The sequence below is a fragment of the Centruroides sculpturatus genome, unplaced genomic scaffold (genome assembly GCF_000671375.1).
Source record: "Centruroides sculpturatus isolate CEXI.00-Female unplaced genomic scaffold, Cexi_2.0 scaffold899, whole genome shotgun sequence".
Classification (NCBI taxonomy): domain Eukaryota; kingdom Metazoa; phylum Arthropoda; class Arachnida; order Scorpiones; family Buthidae; genus Centruroides; species Centruroides sculpturatus.
The window spans coordinates 115438-141330 of NW_019385098.1; the positions used below are offsets into that span (position 1 = coordinate 115438).

The 25893-nt window shown below is 34.5% G+C and overlaps 5 protein-coding genes across 5 annotated transcripts; 2 read left to right on the forward strand and 3 right to left on the reverse strand.

The window, feature by feature from the left end:
* Positions 1–2410: 2410 nt before the first annotated feature.
* Positions 2411–3877, reverse strand: LOC111634648 (proteasome inhibitor PI31 subunit-like). The gene has a single exon (XM_023379480.1). The coding sequence runs from the start codon at positions 3258–3260 to the stop codon at positions 2742–2744; it is 519 nt and encodes a 172-aa protein (XP_023235248.1). The 5' UTR covers positions 3261–3877; the 3' UTR covers positions 2411–2741.
* Positions 3878–3968: 91 nt separating this feature from the next.
* Positions 3969–8887, reverse strand: LOC111634645 (acetylcholinesterase-like). Its single transcript, XM_023379478.1, has 3 exons — positions 8585–8887; positions 6218–7691; positions 3969–4429 (listed from the first exon to the last, which is right to left on the reverse strand). Exons 2-3 carry the CDS (start codon positions 7681–7683, stop codon positions 4279–4281), a joined length of 1617 nt encoding a protein of 538 aa, XP_023235246.1. The 5' UTR covers positions 7684–7691; positions 8585–8887; the 3' UTR covers positions 3969–4278.
* A 2590-nt stretch (positions 8888–11477) lies between these two features.
* LOC111634649 lies at positions 11478–12699 on the forward strand. Its single transcript, XM_023379481.1, has 3 exons — positions 11478–11821; positions 12022–12214; positions 12287–12699. The coding sequence occupies exons 1-3, from the start codon at positions 11708–11710 to the stop codon at positions 12331–12333; spliced, it is 354 nt and encodes a 117-aa protein (XP_023235249.1). The 5' UTR covers positions 11478–11707; the 3' UTR covers positions 12334–12699.
* Positions 12700–13720: 1021 nt separating this feature from the next.
* On the forward strand, positions 13721–14456 carry LOC111634650 (colipase-like). Its single transcript, XM_023379482.1, has 3 exons — positions 13721–13980; positions 14055–14241; positions 14313–14456. Exons 1-3 carry the CDS (start codon positions 13867–13869, stop codon positions 14363–14365), a joined length of 354 nt encoding a protein of 117 aa, XP_023235250.1. The 5' UTR covers positions 13721–13866; the 3' UTR covers positions 14366–14456.
* Positions 14457–14812: 356 nt separating this feature from the next.
* On the reverse strand, positions 14813–15865 carry LOC111634646. The gene has a single exon (XM_023379479.1). It carries the CDS (start codon positions 15737–15739, stop codon positions 15029–15031), a length of 711 nt encoding a protein of 236 aa, XP_023235247.1. The 5' UTR covers positions 15740–15865; the 3' UTR covers positions 14813–15028.
* Positions 15866–25893: the final 10028 nt, after the last annotated feature.

The window sequence follows — 25893 nt, forward strand, 5'->3', positions numbered from 1 at the left end:
AAAAAAATATATATACTTTCTTACTACGTTTATTTATATGTAATAATAATAATTACATACATACACAGTCTTGCATTTTTATTAGTCATGTTTTTTTCAATTTAAAAGGGTTAAATAATCTGTCTAATGTCGATTGCTTTTCTCTCTTCAGGATTTTTCGTAAGTAGTTATTAATAGCATTGCAATTGTAGAAATCCCCAAGCCTCAACCTGGTTTGGATGCCATTCTATGATCGTTATTTTGACATCCTTCTACTACTACAAAAGATCTTTAATAACAGATATCGGCATTAATCCTCTTTTTAAGAAGAAACATATCTCGCCGAGTTTCTTGGTGTTATTCATTCAAGAGTTCTTGGCGTTCTTCTGTCGTCAGATCCGTTTCGGATTCCCTTATGAACTCTTCGATATTCTTTATATTTCAGATGTGATTTTTGTTACTCCTTTAGGTGTTTGAGTCTTCTTGATAATACAGTATCTTTCTTAGATAAGATTTAACTACGGTCTACTGTAGACCTGTTCAAAGCCATACTGCCCAAAAACATTAGGCATCTTCTGCCCACTCTCTACCTTTGCTATTATACTCTGACCTTTCGAAAAGAAAAACAGACGCAAAACTTAACGAGTGCCTACCCGACAGTCTCGCGAATACATAAAAGAATTGTTTTGTCAGAAAAATAAAAGGCTGGAATTACAAGNCTGAACAGAAAAATTCTCAAAATTTCCATGTTCGACACTAACGAATAATAGAATGACGTATGTCATTTATTATAGAATTTTGTTTATTTCCGTAAATAATTAGAATACAAAATAACTTCTTAGAACGAGAAATTATCTAATATAATTTAAAATTCAAATTATCTTTTGTTCAATGCAACTTAAAATTTTGTTTTTTTTTTTTTACTGTCGAAACCGTTTATCTTTATTTTTTAGAAACCTTTTTATTTTTCTTGGTGGAGACTTTCTGTTGATTTTCCTTTGATGGAGGTTCCGGAGCTTCCTTATTCGATGCCTTTGATGAAGTAATTGTGATGTTTTTCTTCGTAATCTTACTCGAAGACTCCGGTAATTGTTTCTCCTGTGTTTTACTCATAATTTCTTGTATTTTAGTTGCTGTTGTAGATAAATATTCGGCGCTTTCTTCAGTTTTCTCTGACTTTCCATTTTTCGGATTTAAGAGGAATTCCTTCATACGTTTTAGAACGCATTCATACACATCGACACCTCTTGTATATGCTGTTTCTGAACTTTTCCACCACGTCTCAGTGTCCATGGCGCAATGTTTAATACTAACGATAGTGCCGCATGCCCTATTATTTTGCAAATCACGTAAATAGACAAAAAAAAGATTACCTTCTTTTTTCCTTTCGTATCTGGACACTTTCAACAATAATCGATTAGCATAGTCGTCTACGTATTTCAGTTTATACGATTCTTGGCTGGAGTTCCAGTTGTGTGGTATTTTGTCTCCTTGGAAGTCCTCGATTGGTTTAGCCCATTCCTCTCCCACGCCAATGAAATGCATTCCATTGGAAAGCAAATAATGATGCAGCATGACGACTACAAGAGCATCTTGATGGCTACTTAATTTATCTTTCACTTTGCTGTAAAACGAATGTAGATGCTCCATTGTATTTAAACAATCAAGTTCTTTTGTTGATGTACTAATAATGATCCTTTTTTTGATTCTTACAATTATATTTTTGCAATTACATGCGTATTTACAATAAATAGCCTAAAGTTATATATTTTGTCTTCTTCATACACTTTTAACTCGAAAGGAATAACATATTTTATCATTCTGCATCAATTGCATTAACCCACTCTTATAATGCTTAATGATATCACTAATTAGTTTGGTCAAAAGTTGTGTCAACGTTTTGACGTTTTACGTATGGCCCAATGCTAATTTCAGACACTGCTTAAATGAAATTCGTGATAAATAAATCATTTGAAAAATTGCAGACTTGTAAATTCCCACTGTTGTCCGTTTGTCTATCCTTTCTTAATCTGAAGAATGAAGATAAACTTTAAGAATAGATATAGAAAGCTTAGGTTCAGTAGATCCCTATTAACTATATAAAAATTTCCGATGATTGCGGAAGTCACGTTATTTCAATTCAAAATTTCCCCGATGGTTTGTGTATAAGGGACATTGATGCTATTCGATTTTGGTAGTTAACTTTGGTAGAGATAGTGGGTTGTCACGTGTCATATCTTCATAGAAGCCAGACTTAATATAAAGTAAAGACTGGTTATAGGCATTTAAAATGTTTATAAAACTCATCTCTATCCCCAAAATTAACCTTTTTGCCATTTAATAATAACTAAAAATACAAAAAGTTTTTATAACAAAATCTCGTAACAGATAGCGCCACACACAATTTTAATTATTTATTATGATTAATAATATAAAAGTTATTTTTTACATAAAATCTCATAACATTCGATAAAGTTAAGCAACTCGTCGATAGAATTTTAAACCAATAAGCTGTCATGCAACCATCAAATCCAACACAAATAATTCTTAAGATTCAATAGAATTTACATTAATTAATCATTAGAATTTCAATTAAATCATAAAAAATTGATTTAACGTATAACAGTGAGCACCTCTGGCAAATAAAAAACCCGGAACGTAACTAATTGTTATTTTATTTTAATAATATTTTGAAAGATATATGCACATTATAGTTAAAGAATTTTGTAAACTGAAACTACTTTCACTATCGCACAGATCGCTCATTTAGTAATAATTTGGGTCTTCTCTTTCTCGACGTTTACGGGCAGTGTTTCAGATGTCGACACCTTCTCTTCTCTTGACGCTTTGATGGCATATTTTATCATATCCGTGATTTTACTTTGAAAATCATCCAGATTTTTGTACGCTGTCTCTAATTGTTTCCACGATTCACCTGTGTATTTGGGCATGTCTATTTCCATCAAGTGTATATTTTTTTCTTCCTTATCCGTCCAGGAAACAACGAGTCGCTCGAATTTCTTGTCGTAGTCCACTTTCAACAAGTAACGAAACCCTTCTTCGTCCACGTATCTCAGGTGATAAACCTGTTGATCCGCGTTCCAGCCTTCCGGTAGCTGCCAGGGATCCATCTGTACGCAATCCGGTGTCCGACTTTTTCCGATCCCCACGAAGCGTATCTTCAGACACACGATAAAACAATGAATGCCGAAGACCAGAGCATCCGTGGCACTTGTCAACTGAACTTTCGTTTTCTCGAAGATCTCCTTAAGGCATTCCATGTTTAATGCATCACAATTTTTTTATATTATTGTGACAATAATGCTATTTTGCAATTGTTTATACCTTATTTTTTATGAAGTGTTTGTTTCAAATGGTGAAATATATGAAATTAAGAAAACGAATTTAATTAAGAATTTTTCAACGGGTTGAAAATTGTGTATTATATTCGAATCACTCCAACTCCGTTATTTTCGTGAATATAAATGATCCAAAGGATGGTGATGGTGGTGATCAAACTTATGAACGTCTCTGAACTCATTATTCTATCATATTCATCTCAAATGGCTCGAGTACCATTTGTCAAGATGGCACACAAGACACTGTTCTCAATTTCTGCAAATGCCATTGGAGCCGTCTAATGATTAGAATCGCTCTTCATCGGAAAACCATACGGGTGCTTTGTTTTTTATAAAATATTTTCTGAACAAGAAATTAAATGGGGGACAGAAAAGTTTCGAAGCAAGGAGATAACAAGAGGATGATGGTGAGAGGGAGTTTCAAATATCATATTTAGAAGGAAGTACGTCGGATAATAATGTAAATAATGAAAGAAAGACAAGTGAAGAATTAGCATAAATTTAAGAATAATTCACGACTAAGACAATAAATTAATATACAGACCATAAAATCAATTGAAATAATGTGTATTCGATTAATTAATTATAATATTTATATGAATTTCACTCAAAATATCAATTATTCTGTCTTTTAACAAATGGTTGTATCGAGACATTTTATTAAAATAACCAAATATAATAATTTCATAAATACAAATAATTATATTGTTTTCACTTGTAATATTATTCAATTCAGCATAAGCAATACGAAATATAATTTCAGTATTATACCGTAGAATACTTGGTTTTTCATTGTTAGAAAGAAATTCTTCTTTGTAACAGTATTACAAGACGTACCGTTTCTATTATATTTTTGCATATTTAATTGAGTACAAGTATAAGCATTAATCGATAATACAAAAGTTAAAAATAAACAATTATTTAAAATTATTTTTCTCCATTAATTGTAATTGTGGAATTTCTCCCAAAATCTGCACTTTTCTATTGTTGCATCTCTCAGATGAAAGTTTCCTAGAGTTAAGGAAAGGCTGTTTCTTTTTTCCTGGTTAAATGTCTTCCATTCGAATTCCATTCCGTTGTACGAAGGTTTTCTGAAACGAATAAAAAATAAAGATAAATATAAACGAATAAACTTCATCTTTCCTTTAAATTTTCAGACTTTGCAATTTACTCACGTGAATGAATGTGGATAAATCATTGACATTCAGCGCAGAGGCTTTTCGTTTTTTTTTTTTTTTTTGTTTTTTTGTATTATTTTCACAACATTACTTTACAAATTTATGAATGTTATTTGTCTATAATACACTCACTGCCATAAAAATTACCGCACCAAGTAGTTGTCGTATCGCTGCGAAACTTGTCATACAGATCAGGTTCAAGTAGATATGAAGATGATTACAGTTATAGCGTAATGGTTCATTGCGTAATGCTAGCAGAAGGCGTTATAGTGCGTTTCCTTTGGTCTATAAAAAGCGCTCAAAGACATCCTGTTTATAGTTTACCTATTGCAGACATCGTATCACTAGAAATACCTTTACGTCACAATTGAAAACCGTGTGAACAACTAACCGAGTTTCAGAAAGGAAGGGTCATCGTGTCGAGAGAAGCCGGTTGGTCATCTCGCTGAATAGTCTACCACCTAGGTCATTCTTACAACAGCGTGAGGAGGTTTTCGGACCACTGAACAAGAAAGAGCTCGCACATAGGGCACCCAGACTCGAGACGCCCTCAGCAGACCACGAGCCGAAAGGACCGCCTGGTCCTCGGAGAAGCACGCACACAACCGATCGTATCGTTGAACACAGGTGGCGCCCTTTTTACAGACACCTGTATCTGTCCTTACCATTTCGAGGTGCCTGAAACGGTAAGGACAGACAGCATGGAACCGGTTTGTATACAGCGATAGTGGTTTGCGTCCAGATTCAGTTTGGGCACTGACAACGGCCGTGTTCGTGTCTAGAGGTCCCGTGGTGAAAGCCTCAATTCTTCCACAATTTGGAACGGCAAACCGCCCCACAGCTGGCGTGATAGTTCGGAGTGCCATCACGCCATCTGTGGAGATAGCCGGTCTGTCATGGTCACTTGGATCATTTCTAGTAGTAATCCAAGGGACCATGACAGATCAGCGGTATGTTAGTCACATCCTTGCAGCCACATATGTTGCTTCTCGTGGCAGGGATCCCAATGCCATTTTCCAACAGAACAATGCTCGAACACACAGATGCCCCTCCGCCACACTTTCCTGTCTGCCCAGTCCCCTAATTTGTCACCGATCCAACATGTTTGAAATCACCTGAGATGCCAAGTTGGACAGCTAAAAAGATTGGCCGAACTAGAGGACCGCTTGCAGCAACTGTGGACCGAGATGTCGCAGGACAATATACGAAACTTGTATGCCTCTGTGCCCGTTCGTATCATATTGTGTGTTCTCGCTACAGATGTCCCAACAGGGTACTAGAACCTTCTTTCATTTGTACTTTTGCATACAATAAATGGTCTTCTCTTGTTGTAATCACTTATTTCACTGTTTTCCTCGCACAAAGAAGGAATTGTTGGAATTGACGAAATTGTACAACTTCGTTCAATTCCAAAAACTCCTTCTTTGTGCGCTAATTTTTATGGCAATTATATTTCATTGTTATATTACTCTTCTTCAAATTTATTAAAATTTCATCTTATATACAGCTTTACTAATACTAAGTCATTCATAAATATTTTTCCTGAATTGATAATACAAGATTAAAAAAAACACTAAAAACTTTAGTGAAAATATATATTTAATTTGATAAATTATTAGAATTAATTACGTAATTGGCATTATACTAAAATTTGAATTTAATAGGCTTAGAGAATTATAAATGATTGTAAAACAGCCTTACCCTGTTTTGGCAAAAGAAGTCCACAGTTCAATTATTCTTCTGCTAAATCGCACTTCTTCTGCCGTAAAGTTTTCTCTTCTTACAAAAGGCATTCCAAACACGAAGTACACATCTTCGAAATGAATTACTCCTACCCATTCCTTCGCTTCCGATTGGAATCGAGTGTGATTGAAGGTATAATGGAAGACTTTCCTGTTGTATCTCGACAGTTTCTCAGCCAGATGCAATATAGGACAAGAAAATACTCCATCTCCTAAAGCTTTGATAAACTGCTGAAGGATGGTTGAGGAATCTGTTTCGGATACGTTTCCTAAATATTCCTCAAAGAGGCGATCGAGACGTTCACCTTTTAACTCGTAGTATTTACCTAAAAAGTATTTTACTTCCGATTTTGACAGAACGGGGTTCTCTTGAACCCATGTTTCTGGCTTATACCCGACTACACTAAGTGAACCTTCATCCTTAGTTTCTCCTATCAAAACATCGACGTCGTGAAATTTGCCTATATCTATGTTATGACGTGGATCCTCTGGTAGATATGGAAGTCCTTTTTGTGGGAAGAAACTCACAAACTTTTGTTCGGTTATTAAATATTTCTTTTCGGTGGCTGCTAAATCAAAAGGGTTTACTTTTCTCATGCAGTTTAAAGTGTTATTTTCTATACACCCTAATTCCTTAGCGAACTTCGATATCAATTCGAAGTTTACTATAGGATCTGATGCATAATCTTTGTAGTAATTACTTCCACTTTGCAGGATTGCTCGTTTAAATAACCCCTTCGTCATTGGCGAGATCATATGATGCGCAGCTGAGACTGATCCTGCGCTTTCACCAAATATCGTTATCAAGTCCTTATTACCACCGAAATCCTCTATATTCCGATGAACCCATTTTAACGCCATCACTTGATCCAACATTCCCATATTTCCACGCGCGCATTTCTGTTCAAAATTTGCATAACCAAGTGCTCCAACACGGTAATTGAATGAGACAACAATAACATTTCCCACCGCTGATATAACGGAACCATCATAAATATCCATATTTGAGCTGCCGGTATTGAATCCACCTCCGTAAATCCAAACCATGGTAGCAAATGGTTCCCGACCTCGTTTAGAAGTAGGAACCCATAAATTCATATAAAGACAATCTTCGCTTATGTCTTTTGGATCACGCATCGGCCATTCGTCACTGTAATAATGTAAATCTTGTATGCATGCCGGTGGTTTCCGTGTTGCATTATACACAGAATTCCAAGCTCTCGCACGTCGTGGTTTCTGAAATCTTAAATTTCCAACTGGAGGAGTTGCGTAAGGTATGCCTAAATAAGCATGAACACGTTCATCTCCAACTTTTACTACTTTGCCCGAAATTTTCCTAAAAATGGAAGAACTTTTTGCTTCTTGCATGCATTGAGATATAATGCAAATTGACAACGCGATCTTTAATACTGAGAATGACTTCATCTGTAAATCTGAAATATAAGCACTTTTAATTATATTTTCACTTTAAAAGATATCCATCTAAAACACGCTGAGGTTCGACCTTTTTACTTGATTTATGTAAGAGGCAAAATGGGACAAATAAAGATGCTATTAGAATATTAAAAGTGCGTATTTGAACCAACTTATGTGTCCTGATTTTTAATTATAATTAATTAATACTCCTTTACACACTTTATCATACTATTCTACTAATATTTTAAGTAAAATCCATTGAAATAATTCGTCATCTCTTCATACAATATTATCGTGAATTTAATAGTAGCAAAATCAGTTTATAATTATAAATATTATATTATATAATATAATATAAAATATTACTATTTAATGAGAAATTTGCCAACTCATTTTTATTTCTATATATTAATTGCCAGCGCCCTTCGGCGACGGGAAGACAATTACACACCCAAGAATCAGATGTCTGCTGTATATCCTTTGGTTTATTCACAGAAATATTGCGTAACTGAAAATTATATCAAGATACTTTCGATATCAATTATAAACGTATGGTGTAGTCAAATTTATAGAGATCTAATTGGTATAAGACTATTTAATTTAAACAATGAACATAATACAGATGGGTTTAATAGACGTAATACTTTATCGGCCATTGAACTAAAAAGTTCAATTGCTGATAAAGTGTTAGGCCTATGTTTATGTAGTGTTCTGAGTAAAGATTAGCCAGTTCTATTCTTACTCTGTTCACCATTTGCAACGCGACGTGTCTCTGACGTTCTCGATAGAAACAATATACCTTATGACGCACGCTCCACCCTTATGAATAATTTAAATTACACTAAATGACTATACACGTCTCTAATTATACAGTTAATACAATTTAGCAATCATAAACTATTATATTTACCTGTATTTAAATCATAGAATAACTTCAAAGCCGAAAAGTAAATGGTATCCTCGAAGAATATCAAATGAATTTATGTGATTGGAACCGGACAAACCACTCCTAGAAATTTGCATCTGGTGTTGTAACCGGGCAAAGAGAGTGACGAAATACTGTACTTTTCGATAAAATTAATATACTGTATCTTCCGTTTCGATTCGCAGAATATACTTATCGAGTTATACGTTCCAAGTAATGGATAATTTGTGATGTGCCAATTAGATATGTCATCAAACTTTACTTTTACCTCTTTCACGTGGAAACACAATGCGTATGTGTATACATCTATCACATCTGTCAGTAACTCTATGATAATACAGAGTATACTGTGAACCGAGGGGGTTAGAGCGGCGAGCTTCTCCCCCACTTATCGGCTTCGTTGCCAGGGATGGCCTTGTTAACTGAGTGGGGAGGGGTAGTGAACTGAGTGAAGGGGTAGGTGTCGATCGTATTCAAAGATGACACAATATTAAAATTAAGAATAACATATTTAATATAAAACAAATGATACAAATACATGCAAGTTTTCAAAGGTAGTGGAGGCTTGGAGGCTTCAGTCTTGGAGCTTCTTCCCGACGATCGCTCGGAGGTGCGGGAGCGATCCCCTTTTATACCCGATTAACATGGGAAAAATCTGGGACTTTTTTGACGCAATTGTCTTTGCAGCGTGTGTTGTTTACTTGAATTTGACACCTTCTCCAGATTTATCACCGTCTCCCCCGTCGTGGGTGACGAAGTTACATAGCCATCTCTTGACCAATTAGTATTAAAATCGTCATCACTTGGGGTAGTGACTGGCCATCCTCGGTAACGTGATATAGTTTTCACCGTACGGTCTACCCATGCAGGTGACCTTTTCGTTCACCCTCTATACAGTAACGTATGTTTGTTGTCGCTAATTGGTTGTTTAGTTACACACCCCCTGGGGTGTGTAACTGGGGTGTGTAACTAAACAACCAATGAGCGAGCGATCCCCTGGGGAGAATCAACTAAACAGTAGAGTCGAGCGATCCCCTGGGGAGAGGGAATTTCTTCCGCGGTCGACTAGGACGACTTCGCCCATCTCGGAGGTCACCCTTTGAAACTACGCAATACATTGCCCGGGGAATAGACCTTTCGACCCCCGCAAAGGGGTGAATACGGGAGAAATAAGGAGAATAATGATAAAAGAACAAATTTTTACACGAATTTAATACAGACTCTCTTGTGACAGCCATAAGTACCAAATTCGTACACATTATTCTCACAATACTATACATCAGGTACAACGTTGGGTGTGTCGTAACATTATGCAATTGCTATCTTATCTCTTCTTTTTATTACATTGTATTAGGTCTTACGTTATTAATCTCTTTCAGAGGATGGCACGACACATCGTAAATTATTTTCAAATTCAACAAAATAATTTAATTTATTCCCGAAGCAGATTCCTTGTAAGAGAGCATTTACATCTGTTAAACGTCTCAAGATTTATCTGTTTCGGATGCTGGAGAATACTCCATTATTTGATCTTGATCATCTTCTTCCCCGGTTGAGCAGTACACAATATTCTATTTCAGCATACATATATAATATAATATAAGAAAAATTCAGGATTCAAATAGGAGGCAATACGGGCATTTCATTATAAAATTATATATGACAAGATGGCTGCCTGCAGTGTCAATCAATGCACATGCCCATGAACCAAACTTTATCATCTAAATATTCGCAGCAATAATACAGCTTGTGTTCAATTATTTAATTAATAATTACAACACATTGCAGAAGCAATTAGGTAAAATACTTAATATCGTAATTTTATATAATTTAGGTATATACTTAGTCACTGTGGATTGATGGAAGTCTGTATATGCTGCCATCTGAGGAGAAAAATTATAATTAATTTATCAACTGTTAAATGATTATACAGTATTTGTGTATTAAAAGGTCTTAAAAATTTAAAATTTCACTTAAAAAATGATGAATTTAGAGAAAAGGTTTCCTTTTTAATCTATTTTTTTGTTATGAAATGCTTTAAATGAGAGTGTGAAAGTTTATTTTCGATTTAAAATATTCTTATTTATATCTAATTCTTACATCTAACACGAGATGGCGGTTTCGCTGCTTACTTCTTGCCCAATTACTTATAATCTTAATAATTAATTAGCCAAATTATAGCCTATAAAAAAAGTCCGGCTGTATCGTTTGAAAATGATTTTTCTCAATTCGTGCGATAAAAAGAAACGTAAAATAATTTAAAAAATATCCAAGAATGCTTAAAAAACAAGAATTCAATTTTATCTCAATGCAAATGAAGGAGTGAACATTTACTTTAATTTCTTCCACGAATAGAGATATTTCACGCGTGCCTTTATTGCATCATTTCATCTATTGTAATCTTCAACCGCATTTTTTGGTTTACTCGGAATTTGTCGTGACTTTCGTGAAGCAATTTAAGTCACGTCACTATATTGAATATCGTGAGGCATTTCATCGAGAATAATGTGATGTCACACGCACCAAATTTGAACTCGATGTGTGACTAATCGAAGAATCGTCATCCTTGTATCTCCAGTTTAAACCACGTGACAAATTTCCCCCTATCACAAAGATACTCTTCAAATTCGTTACGTATCAACTCAATATTTTCAAACTGATGACGAATGCCTAAAATCAACACAGGAAATACGAATTTCCTGTGTTTATTTCCTCGACTTTGAACTCGTTGTATAATACGTGTAATTATTTATAACACCTAAAAAAGTGGAGTGTGGGCATTAACGACGTGTTAAAAACAAGTCTTTTATGAATAACACGTACTGTACGTTGTATAAACAAATATACATCTGTATTAGACTCAACGTACAGTACAGTGTCGTAACGAATTACTAAACTAGAAACGATGAATCACCGAAGAAAATAAACGAATTGTGTTTTTTATGAAATATTTTAATTCGTAGTAAAACGTAACACTGTAGTGATATCGAAACACTGACGTCAGAACAATAACCTCTTTCGTAGGCGGTGACGTTTTCCTATCCAGTTTGAGAATAAATTCGACGTTGACCTCGTCTGTGTCGCAGTTTCTGTAACTTGTTAGTAAATATGGCTGCTTCGTACTGTGTACCGCTCCTTATTTTGTATTTGATTCACGCTGTGTTAACACAGGGTGATCATATTGAACAGCGTATGATCGATTCCTTCACCGGTGAAATTATCGTAAGTTTGTGATTTTATCTTTCTTTAGAATACATGCTTCGTAAACTTAATACGGGAGAAATAACACCCACTCTTTCTTTATAGAGCGCATACACAATCAAGAACAGCTTACAATACGACATATCTTTGTTTTTACTTTAGTTGACAGTAAAATGGGGTATTTTTTTCAATTAATTTTAAGTATTTTCTGTTCCTTTTAGCCATATAAATACGGTTTATCGAATGGAGATTATTGCATCAACAGTGTAGAATGTTCGAGTGGATGTTGCTTGAGCAGTAACAAAAGTACCCATAGAAAATGTACAGCCAAGTCACTGAAGAATGACAAATGTAGCAATGACGTATTGAAGGGACAAATATATTGGAATCATTGCCCTTGTAAATCGGGAGAAAGTAAGCAATTGTCTTTCATTTTTTCACTTCTATTGATGTATTTAAATCATGTTCGAATTGTATTTATTTCAGATGCGTGTGTTAAAGGTAAAAGAGGAGTCGGCATATGTTCCTCCTGAGTGCACCTCGCGTGTTTTCTCATTGTATCTAGTTCCTACTTGATTAATAAAGCATCCGACTTATTTTCATACGCTTCTTGAGTATTAGTGATTTGTTGATGCACGGTTTTCTTCACTCAAACGTAAACATTCTGTTGTTTAGTTATCACAAGGCTTTTGATCCACAGTTAAATCTAAAACAATTGCTTATAACGTTCAAGTAATCAGTCGTGGGCACACCTGTGGTAACTCCACGTTGGGAGGCGCATACAAAGAATTACAGAACACAAATTGTCTAGACACATAATTTAAAGATAATTATTCTATTTTTACGTATGAAGCACGAGTTTTAAGAATTCTAAGTTTACAATTGTCTTAACTGGAATAACCAGGGTGTGTTTTGAGATAAGTGATTCAGTTGTTTGGGGTGTATGACTTCTGCTACGTTCGTTACACCTAATTATTTCCAGGTTGAATCTTGTGTCTTCCACACAACACAGAAAAAAGAAAGAAAATTCTTTGATTGCTGCTAATTACGAGTACGAAAACACACGCAAACATGCAAATTCTGTTTCTATTAGACTCGTACATAATAAATTGCATCTGTTATCAGATTACGTTGCGTTTAAATTGTTTTCACACGGAAACTAAATTTTATGTTAATTTAATAAGTATTTAAAGTGAAATTTGACCTTAAACAAACAAAAAAAGGCAATTATTGTTACGACATTTTCATATTTATTACTTCTCGGATAACATTCTTTCCTGTTTCTTCTATATGGAATTTCTATAATTTTAAATGTAAACAAAGAAATTGTATTATTTCTTTACATTTGCCAGGCAATATCCATTTAAGTTCAAGCACGGATGTAATTCTCTGCATGATTTCGTATTAAATATTCGTTTTCACGGGTTTCGTCACGTGTTTACCGACTCGCCATTTTTATTTTTAGCTCTGATTTCGTGTCATAAAGTTGTATCACCGGGCAAAAGAAGTCATAGAGTGAGCAATGTTTTGTATTTTTACTCTATGAGTTTAAAGACTTTGGTGTATTATACTATTATTTTATTTTCTAAATTTCATGTAGCATGTTTCGCTACAAGAATAAACGGCAAGAACAAAAATGATGCAACGTCATTGCATACAGAACCGGGTCAAGATCGGAATGTGCAATGTTTCACCTAAAACCTGTTCGGTATTTATACATTTTTAAGTAAATTTGACGTGTTTAATAAGAATTACTCACTATAGAACCAAAGAAATGACGTAAAATATGTGCACTATTCTAACAAAACGAACAGATGACGGTACATATTTCATACTCTGTGTAATTTTAAAAGGTTTTGCTTAACACGAACATTATCTTGACAAGTAGATGATGGTTAATATATCGGAATACGTGTTTATTCACATTAAACAAATTGTTAAGGCGAATTTTCTAGTTCAGGAGTTTCGAATGTAGGTAGACCTCAGACGTTGACCCCACGATGACGTCGTTACGTCTCGTTTTCGATTAAATTCAAGAGTCGACCTCGTCTCAGTAGTCAACGGAGATGGAAACAACGTACTGCGTGCTGATCCTTTCTTTATGTTTAATTTGCCAGGTGACGAGTCAGGAGGAATACTTGGAGCAGCGTATGATTGATCCCTTTACCGGTTGGATTATCGTGAGTAGTATTTTAATCTATAACTAAATTCTATGGAGCAACACAGAATAACACGAAGAGAGATCTCGTTACAGCCGTACAAGCGCGATTTATCTGATGGTCACCCTTGCATCAACAGTGTAGAATGTTCGAGCGGATGCTGTTTGAGGAGTAACAAGGGTAGAAAATGCGCCGGTAAATCTCTAAAGGGACACAAATGTAGCAAATTCGCATTGAAGGGGGAGATATACAAGGATTACTGCCCTTGTCTGGCTGGAGAAAGTGAGTTAAATTCATATTTTCTATTCCGATAACGTATCGAGTGACGTATTAATTCTTTGTTGGCGTTTCAGGTGCTTGTTCCGTGACAAAGGGTAAAAATAGATTCCTCATCTGTTCGTTCTAAATATAAACCTATCTCGATGTATCGTGTTTTAATTGTTTAATAAATAAAATTCTAAATTTTCTATTAGTTTTTTTTTGTCCCATAATATAGTTCGCCATCTCCATTAGGTAGAAGCCCATATTTTAACGTACAGAATGTGGATCCTAAGTAACAAACCACGAGAAACACTAATGAAAAAGAAGGATGACATTACACACCAGAACTAACCTATCTATAATGATTTTTGTTCATTTGAAACTCAACTCAACAGGTAAGGGTGGGGTATTTCTACTCGGGTGTCTCCTAAAAAACATTGTTTGCCTCATTAGACGAATTCAATTACCCGCCTTTAAAGCCTACACTATCCTACATCGTTTAATTCTCCTTAAATTATTAACGGTACTTCGAATTTCAATTTCTTAGAAACTATCTTTCGTGTAGAGTGTAATCGTTGCCATATTTATTTAATGATAAAAATATTTTTCCGGCTGAATTTGAATATGAAATTACACTTCTTTTGGAGAATTTTATACCCTTTTCAGGTAATTTCACTTCCTTCAAAGAAATATTCTAGGGATTTTTACGTTCCACTTTATCTACTTTAAAGAGTTAGAATATAAGGTAGATTTTGGCAAGAGTTTCTTTAATTTTGACTATTCTTTTGTAGAAACGTTCAGTTTATTTTTATTCTTGAGAAACTTTCCCCTTCTTCTTGGGTACTTCCTGTTCTTTGGCCTTTGATGGAGATTTCGGAGCTCCCTTCTTCGACGCCTTTGACGAAGAACTTGTAACGTGTTCTTTGGTCTTCTTAGACGAAGGTTCCGACGATTGTTTCTTCTGTGTTTTACTCGAAATTTCTTGTGTTTCTGGTGTCGGCGCTGGAGACGAAGACGATGTGCCTTCTTTAAGCTTTCTCTTCGATGTCATTTCTATTTCCGTTTCCTTTGCGTTTCTATTCGAGACGATATCTTTCATGTGTTGTAGAATATTTTGATAAATCTGAATCTCTTCCTTATAAGGTTGTTCCGGCGATTTCCCAGTGTCTTCGCTATCTTTCACATTAATAACAGTGGCGCAAGTGTTTTTCTCCTGTAAGCAGTGTAAATAGACGAAGAGTTTCTTTTTTCTTTTCGTTTCGTACGGATGCACTTCCATTAAGAATCGGTTAGCGTTGTCGTCCACGTATCTCAGTTTATACGATTCTTTCGTGGAGTTCCAGTTAGGAGGCATTTTATCTTTTTGGATGTTCATGACGGGTTTGATCCATTCCTCCCCCGTTCCCACGCAATGCATTCGGTTTGACAGCAAGTAGTGATGCAGCATAACGACCAGAGCATCTTCTTGGCTGCTTATTTGATCTTTCACTTTGCTGTAAAACGATTCTAGATGCTCCATTGTGCGTAAACAATCGACTCGTTCCTTTGTTAATAGTGCCAATAATGATCTCCTTTCATTTCTTACGATGTATTATAACAATTACAAACTTTAACATAAAATAACTAATGCATAAATAATGATTTATTTACAATACAAGTTGAATGTGTACGGCTGACACTCTCCCTATGCTCGAGCCAAACTTACGCCTCAAAGCGATTGCAGCGCTCGAAGTGGATGAAATATTTATTACGCCACTTTCACAGCATTAGACTAATATATCGACTTTGATATAAGCAATAAATAAAGAATAAAATTATATAAAAATTAACGAAAAAAAACTCGAGTTATTTTTATTATAAAATTATAAATTTTCAGAAATAAATAACATTTAAAAAAAAAAAAACAATTTTTTTTAAATTCGTTACGACACGGATTATATTCGACAGGTGCTTCCATCTAGTGAACATATAACAAATTAAAATGCGTTTATAAATATAAATGACACAAAAATACGAACAAAAATTGATTTTATAATTACTTGTTACATGCAAAAAATAAAATATATATATAGAATCGATTAAATATGAGGAAAATGATATTGTTTGTTAAATAATTTTGCTACGTCTTAAAATAGGTCACTTAAGTGTGTGTGTGTGTGTGTGTGTGTGTTTGTCTGACCGCGATAATGATATTACTACATAATTTATGTAAACGTATGGAGTTTATATCTTTACAGAAAGTATAATTTGAAAGAAATAAAATGTTCCTTTAAAGTTTTCTCGTATATTTTACAATAACAGTTAATATTTATTATTTGCGCCGATAGATGGCGAAATTTATCTAATTTTGGGTAAACTTTAAGCGTTGAAGACAGACACTCGTAATGCGTGACGTCATACAAAGCGCTTTTATTACTTTTCAATACGAGTATTTACGTACCGTACGACGTCATAACGGGCTCGGATTTTATGATTAAAATTAGCGCCATGGGGGTTTGGGGATCGATCCTTTAAGAGATTTAAGGAAAGAATTTAAAGGAAGAGAAAAAATTCACGCGCGTTATATGGATGGTAAAGCGTGACGAGAAGTCCAGAGGAAGGGACAAAGCGCTAGCTTGTAGGTAAATAGAAAATGTTGGATGGAAACATGGTCACTAAGATGGGATTAAGTGGGGACGTGCTCGTCACTTCTCGCACCAAGCTAGACAATATCCTGTAAATCATGTGCCACTCATCCACTTCTCCGCACGTCTGCAAACGTGTTTTACCATCCCCCGCCTGAATGGAAATATTCTTTTAAATCATTAAGTTTAACCTCACGTAAGTGAAGATTTGCTTTCAATACTTTCTTTCTTTTATTCCTTTTCTTAAAACCCTTCATGCTACGATTTAATCCATTGGTTTAAATCCGTTTCCTCTTCGTCCAATTATTTAACGTTATCCACGTCACGTGGTCGGCGTGACTCCCTTTCTTACACATCTCTCCACATATAAAATTCTTTATAACTTTTTAAAACGTAAATTCCGAAAGGGGAAGGAGATTTTTTACCGCTTCTAACGCCGTCCTCCTCGAAACAGATGGAAGAGGCAAACATCAAATAGTATGCTGTAATTAGGAATGTGATGATATTGGCCAAGGACGTCTATTAGATCACATTCTTACAATTGGCTACAGCTTTTCGGATAGATAAACAATCCACATATCACACGTGACCCTAATGATGGCGTCATAATCCTGTTTTCCGCTCTTCTCCTCTATCCATTTCATCAGTGTTGCCGGCTAAATGTCCTCTGTTTCTTACCAATTTCTTTTTTTTTTTTTTTTTTCCTCCCTCCCTTAGTAATCCCTCTTTTGCTCTGCTTAGTTCGTACTGCACGCGCCGCAATCTGGAATTTTTTTTTAAAGTATTCCGGCGCGTATAATTCTCACTTTTATGCGATTTTAAGACCCGTGCCTTTACCCTTCTTTACTCGACCACGTGATCCGAGAAACCTTTAAATCTCCCGAGTGTATTCGCCTTTCCTTCGACGGATCGTGACAGCTTAACGTTACAATGGCTCCCCTTTTATATAATGTCCTTTCTTCGAATCGGGTGATCAATTTACATCGCTACAAACTTCCTTTCCAGTATAATTCCCCCTCTCTTCACCATTACGTCCTTCTAGTTTGTTTGCGTGACTACAATCTATAACCCCACGTTGGGAGGGCGAATCGATCAGAGCTTCCAAACTCTTCAAACTTTAGCTCGCGATCGCCCCCCTGTGTACAGTACCACGAGCTACACTTTGAAAACGATACCCTAATTAGTGAGCGGATAGAAAAAAAAAACCCACGTGCTGGGAAACTTGCTCCGCTTCAGTTATACATTTTCCTATTATTAGAAGAATAATTTCGAAGTTTGGAGAATCCCCAATTGAATCAATTAACAAATAAGGGAGAGCACGGGGGAACCAATCAACAAAATGACGAAAGGTAGATATAAATAGATGAAAAAAAGATGTTCCGACAGCACAAGTTTGGAGAAGAAAACAGATCATTCAATAATTCAAGCACAATCCCGCTCGAAATAGCAAATAAATAAATAAATCAACTTAACAAGATGGCCCGACCACAAAACCAGACGGAGCCACACAAATCCAATTTCCTTACACCGCTAATGCCATCTGTTCTCACCAGGTGGCGACACCAGGTGGACGTCGCGGGGGCTCCCTGACGTCCTCCTCTTATTTTTCTTCCTCTGTTGCTACTATGGCGCACCTCCTCCCCCCGTCTTTAACCTTCTACAAACTTTTTTAACTAATTTGAAAAAGAAAGTTCCTTCTTTTCGTGTTTAAGTCAACTGACGTGTTTCTCCTCCACTACCGTAATGGCGGCGTTACGTCCAGGTTTCTTGGGGGGGGGGATGCGGTATAATTCTTTCCTGCATTTTCTGACGTACACGTGATCCGGGTAATATCCTTTATTTTTAAGGGAAATATTAACACCCTCCGTCTGTAAAGTAGTACAACATCACCCTGAAATTCCCCGAAATTATTAAAGAAACACTTAAAAATTACAGTCGAATTTCTCGAATATAAAAAGAAAAATCGATTTTCCTTATCGATTTCCTTCAAAAATCGATTAATCGAAGCGTTAGATTCGATTAGAATTCGAATCTCATTAGATTCTCCACTTCGAGATTTACAAAAGAAAGACGAGGGAGGAAGAAAAAAAAAAAAGGAATTGGGAGAAGTATTTAGCAGGTTGGCCACGTCCACCCTTAATGGAACGGGGAGCGGTAAAACGCGCGCGCTCTGACGTCGCGCCGTCAGATGGCGCTGACGTTAATCCTTAGCCTTACTCCGAAGAAGGAATTAAAGACTCCCGCAAGAAAAATAAACAGCTCTCACGGTCTGGTCATGTTGAAACCCAAACCACGTGCTGATTACTTATCAAAAATAGATTCGAACTCGGATTTAACACTAAAATTCTATTTTTTAAACGTAAATATATCTTCAGAAAATGGTACGAAACCATCGATGCTCTATGGAGCAGTTATTGTTTTCGTTGTAAAGAAGAAGAAGAAAGAAAAAAAAAGTTATATTGTTTTATTAAGTACTTTTTCTCCTAGTGTTTTATTCGCTGCGATGCGTAATTGTCATTGAAAATATTCAGTTCTATTCGATCGTTCAATCTTTCTGACATATTGAAACAAAAGTTTTGTAGTGCGTCATTTCCTGTTTTCGATTTCGGGGAAAACAAAATATTTTCCAAAATATAACAATGACTGCTTTTGTTACAAGTAATAAACTCTTTCGTGACGTAATAATTAAGAATAATGATAAGAGGAAGTGACGTAATAACTGTATAATAATCGAGAAAACAATTCGTGACGTAATAATTAAGAATAACAATAAAAGAAAGTGACGTAATAACAGTATAATAATCGAGAAGTGAATTTGTGACGTAATAATTAAGAATAACAATAAGAGGAAGTGACGTAATAACTGTATAATAATCGAGAAAACAATTCGTGACGTAATAATTAAGAATAACAATAAAAGAAAGTGACGTAATAACAGTATAATAATCGAGAAGAGAATTCGTGACGTAATAATTAAGAATAACAATAAGAGGAAATGACGTAATAACAGTATAATAATCGAGAAGACAATTCGTGACGTAATAATTAAGACTAATAATATAATATATAACAATTACAGGAAGTGACGCAATAATAATAAACTAATTTGTATAAAGAACAAAACAAAAATACGACGTAATAAACAAAGTTGGAGACGTAATAATTAAGTATGGTAATTCAAAAAGTTACAGCTAGAGGAAGTGACGTGTCGTAGAAAGGAAGAACGTAATAATTAAATTTAATAATCGATTTTTATAATATTTATTTATTAATAACAATAGTAAACGATTTAATATTGGATCATCATTAAAAATAAAAGAAAAATTTGTTAGAAACAGTCTTAAAAGCTTGTTAATAGGATTTATTCAGGCACTTTTTTTATGGAACGTACAGGTTAATAATGTATTTGAAAATCTACACACGTGAAGGGAAATTTTTTTTTTATTTATTTAATATAAAGACAAGTTACCTGGGGAGAGAAATTTATCAAAANAAAGGGAAATTTTTTTTTTTTTTATTTAATATAAAGACAAGTTACCTGGGGAGAGAAATTTATCAAAAAATTCGATCGTCAAATTGAAAATATTTGATGATAATTCAAAAAGAAAATATCATTTTATTCCAATAATTAAAAAAACAAATGGCGCCTGTGAAAAAGAAAGATTATTCCATTTGTGAGTAGTAAACGTCACTTTCCTCTCCCTTTTTTTTTTTCTCTGTATTCAATTTGTAAAGAACTGCAGCTAAATACTTTAATTTTCCCTATGACAACTTTCTTTGTTATATTTTTCCTTGTCTTTATTAATTCTAGAAGATTTAGTAAAAATTAATCGCCAGGATTTTCAATTTTGTAAACGATCCCCTTTTTCGAAATTTTTCAAGAAAAAGGGGGGGAGAAAAGAGAGAGTAAGACAGAGAATTATTATCCGCATCCCTCCCCTTTCCCCTTCTAACAGAAAAAGGAAAGAAAAGTAAAATTAAATAAAAATTACTTTCTTAACTGGGATTGTTTCTCAAGATTTGTTTTGTTTCTTTAAAATAATCTCGTTTAGAAATTGGTAGTGTTCTCCTCGTCTTTCTTAAAATGCTTTAAGGGCTTAAACAAAAGAAATTAATAAATTATTTTATATTCTATGTTACAAGTTTAAAATCTCTGAATAATTACAAAAATCTTGTTTTAAAAAATAAAATTTAAAATTTAAAAAAAAAAAACGCTACGGGGATTTTCCTTAACGTCCTCTTTTTTTTTTTACACTGTTCGTAATTTTAAATTCACTCGATAGATGGCATTATAACATAAATTTCTTCTTAATTTTTTTTTTATTTATGGGTGAGGATCGATGCCCTCAGTTCATAAAACTCCCCCTCTACAGCCTGTGTCTATAGGAAAGTAGCCTAAAACTGCAAACCATCTATTATAATTTTGATTTTGATAAAAGTGTGGCTTTGAGAATGTTAATTTACACCATAATAACCATATTATATAAGTCGTATGAATCCCTCTCCCCATGAAAAACGACTTAAAACAGCATTAAAACTGCTTAAAATAATAAGAAATATACAAGTCGACCCCCCCTATAATACTGTTGATTTTTCCGTTTTATATGAATTCCATGTTGTACGAGTCACTTAGATTTTACAAATACGTCAGCCGTTCACAGCCTGGCACACGTATTTGTAAAATCTAAGTGACTCGTACAACACACGGAATTCATATAAAACGGAAAAATCAGCAGTGTTATAAGGGGTGAAATTGGGCTGAATTTTGTTTAGTTTAATTGCAATTCATTCATTTTCTCACCAGTTTAGCCGTATAATTAGGCAATTCTACAGCAAACATACCCTCTAAAATGATAATAAAATGGCTTCCACAATGAAAGGACACAGCAGCTGGACTGAATTCTCTTTAATCACTACCCCAATTTCCCATTTTATCCCCACTTTCTACTATTTTAAGGGACTTTTTTACTCTAGAATACATCAATACTACAACAGAAATTTAGAAAAACAATAAACCTCAATTAAAAATATCACTTATAACAATTTGCAATTTGTTATTTATACAAATCAGCGCACTTAATTATAATTAAATCTACTCAATGATTTTTCTATATTTAAGATCCATGGATTCCTCTTGATGTTCCCAGTATTGTTTTTTTAATTTGTTGGACCATTTCTCAACAGTACAATTTCTGAACACGGAACTAAAAACACTAACGATGTCATTGCAAGTGAGATATATATATATAATAATTTAAATATATAAATAGCAAAAAAAAAGAAAAAAAAATGGAGTCGAAGAGGCACCCCCTTACTAATAGAAAGGCATTAGTAAATAAAGTTCTAACTACTTTTTCTTAATTATAATAACGATTTCTACATTGAAGAATCACAAATCTGTCGGGTGAAGGTAATTAATATTATTTTGTCTCGTATCAATTCGATCCGTGGTTTTCATTAATCGGATTAGAAGAGGCAACGTGGACCACGTCACAGCCAAACCATCGTAACGTTGATCCACCACATTAATATCTCGACCCACAGCTGATTAATGTCATTCTGTCCTGTTCCATTCCAATTAAAGAACACGGACCGACATAGATTATTCTTCCCATTCTCTTTCATACATTAAACCTTGGAGAAACAAGAATATAAAAAAATAAATATAAATACAGTAAACTCCCTTTTTAATTTTCTCTATATTTTAAAACGTAACCGACAGATGGCGATGTTATTATAATATAAATAAATAATCGTTGCCAAATTTTAAATGGTTTATTTTATTTTTTTTTACTTTTTGTATTGTTAATTTTAAAAAAAATTAATTATATTTAAGGAATTTACCACCTGCTGCATTCTTAATCCGGTTTAAGTCGGTGCTGGAGTGTCAAACGGAGGTGTAGTGTGATTAGTTATACTTTTCAATTTTTATCAGTAAATATTTATTTATTCGGGACGATTCTAAGTAAACCTGTGTTAAAGTAGTGTGGCTTCCTGTACACGTAAAATTTTATGGGAAATTTTAATTACCGTCTTAGAATTCGAGCCATAAATGTTAAGTAGCGCGTTAGAGACTCGGAACTTAAAGGAGCTTGTGTTAAGTTTTAGACTGCTTAAAAGGTATCGTTTTCCATTTAAATATGGATAAAAGATAGTTAAAAGGCGTCAAGTGCAGAACGGCTGTCAAGGAGTGCTGACATGGAAACAAAGAGGTTGTAGGCGCAGTTCATAATCCCAATCCGTTCACTTCAGAATATTTAATTAGAGCATCCAAATAACTGGAACCGAAAATGAAGTGCATATAAAAGCTTCCCAATTACTAAATCCACTTTCATTAACGTTTTCTTATACCCTTTCCCTGTAGTGACGTCACCGACAGTTGTAAAGGGAATGACGGGTAATTAAAGTATTTCGTGATTGGATTGGTCAATTTGATTTGAACGCCTTTGCTTCAGTTATCTTGATAAAGTTTTACGCAATTCAATTTCTTAAATGCTTAATTAATCAACTTTTCTGTCAATCAATTCTTCCCTTTTAACAATTAAAGTAAAAGTGGAGAAATTCCTTTTTTTTTTAAATAAATAAATAAATAAATAAAAAATTGTTACGGTGTTATCTCCCCATTTTATCTTCTTTAGCAAATCTCGTTAAGGGTATTCTTTGCTGACAGGGTAGAAAGAGGGGAGGGGAGGAGGAATAATCGAAAATTGTGAATTATTCTTATTGTTTCCTTCCTCTTTTCTTCGCTTAAATTGTTGTTTTTTATTTATTTTTTTGAACACTTAAATTTGCGTGTTTGAATAATGTTTTGTAGTATAATACCGAAGGGAATTTTACCGTTTCGTTAATCGTATTTTTGCTGCGGAGACAGAAAACAGTACTTTTGATCATATTGGGTGTTGACACTGAACAGACCCGCCGAGAGACATTCGCATTCGTCTTTCCCCCCCCCTTCTTTTTTTGTTTCCTCTCCATCCCCTCACGAGAATTGGTTAAAATAATCTTAAAATGTTTCCCCGTATAGAGAGATGACTAGAGGAAAAATCCCCCCCAAAAAATCCCCAATCGTTCCCAATTAATTAACATGATTACAAATAGAAAGTGATTAAAAATTCTAGTATTGTTACAAAGGTCGTTCATTTTTGTCCCGTTAAATCTATATAAAACGTTTGTCTGTGACACTATTTTAATACATTAGCATCTGTAATCATCGTATTTATTTATGAATAAAGTCGTAGAAGTAATTATTAACGGAAAGAATTTATTATTCTAGAGAAATTTATTCTATAAACAAACCGCCCCCCCTCCCCGTTTAATTAGTAAAACCGTAGAAAGTTTATTACACTCTTTATAAAGTACCAGAAAGTTGTGTAATTTGGATATTATAGAAAAAAAAAACTCTATATTCTAGCATAATATTGTAGTATACTTTCCGGAATGTACCCTATTTTTAAATACAGAGTCGACCCCCCCTATAACACTGTTGATAATTCTGTTTTATATGAATTCCATGTTGTACGAGTCACTTAGATTTTATAAATATGTGTGCTGGGCTGTGAATGGCTCGTGTATTTGTAAAATCTAAGTGACTCGTACAACACGGAATTCATATAAAACAGTGTTATAGGGGGGTCGACTGTAATACATACAGTATAACGTTCTAGATTGCTCTGTATTCTAGTTATTTTCTATTAAAACACTCTGGCATTAATACTGTTTTGTAATATAGTATAATATAATTCTTTCCACGGTGTGTGCTTGGTTATTATGCTAGTATAATACTCTAGAATTTTACTAGAAGCCATTGAAATTCTACAATTTATATGCCAAGCAAAGAGGGGAGGAGGGGACTTTTCTTTTGTTTTTATTTATCTACTTTCAAGTCCAGTTGTGTCGAAAATATCGATAGAGTAGAAAGCACCTGTCATTAACAACAATGCTAATACAATACCAAAGCGATACTAGCGCCAAGTAATTAGTAAAAGCAATAGCCTGTTGCTATAGTAACAGTCCGGCGGGTGACGTGAGATCGGAAGAAAGAGGGGAGAGAGATATATATAGAGAGAGAGAAAGAGAGAAGTATAGAGACGGCCGAATCGGGCAAACGGCTAATTTGACAGATTAACAAGTTTAGCGTCAACCATTTGCTATAATGGACACGAAACATTGTTGCTAGTTAAGGTTAGTAGATTAGATTAATGAAACGGCAAACACTAGGCGACGCCATTTTTAAGTACCCGACAAAACTTTACATTAACGTCGATGAGAGTGTTGCCATCTTCTTAATTATTTAAAATTAAAATTAAGTGGTGCCATCTGTCGACCGGCATAAAAACCTTTTTTCGCTCTTAAACAAATCTTCAGGTGTTTGTGTGTGTGTGTGTGTGTTTTTTTTTTCTTATTTTTCTTTATTTATTTATTTATTTTTTTCTTCTTCTCTTTGCTTCCTTCTAGCGATTAACTTTGTGTTAATCTTAGAGGAGGAGAAAAACACAACAAATACTTATATCAATGCCAGCCGCCTTTACTAAGAAGATTAAGAGGGAGAGTCGAGTGGAGAGATCGACCTTTCAACCCCGAGGCTTCTTTGCTTTGATCCGAATAGTTTCTTAAAGGCTCCTAACCTGTCACCAAATCCTGTTTGATGACTCCTTTAATATCCATAAGAACAACTCGGATCAAGGCCGCGCTGGTGTGACGTCACGCGCCAACTTTCTATCTTCTCCTACGTTTCGCGCGTCACGGTGACGTCGAATTCATAAATGTTTGGCGGTAATTTTGCGGAAGTGACGTCGCGTCCAGGCTTCTTTATTATGCTTTTCTTCTTTTTTTTTTTATTTATTATTGTCACGTGAATGAGAGACGGTGACGTTGTCTTTTGTGTGTCTCTGTGTGTGTGTGGTGTCGTGTGTTTTGTCATGATAATTAAAGGGGGATAATCGATATTGGTAAAACATGATTTGACTAATAATTAGGTAAATTTTTTTTTATGCCATTATTATAAAAAATAAATGAGTTTTGCATAAAATAAATATAACCTAGATAAGTA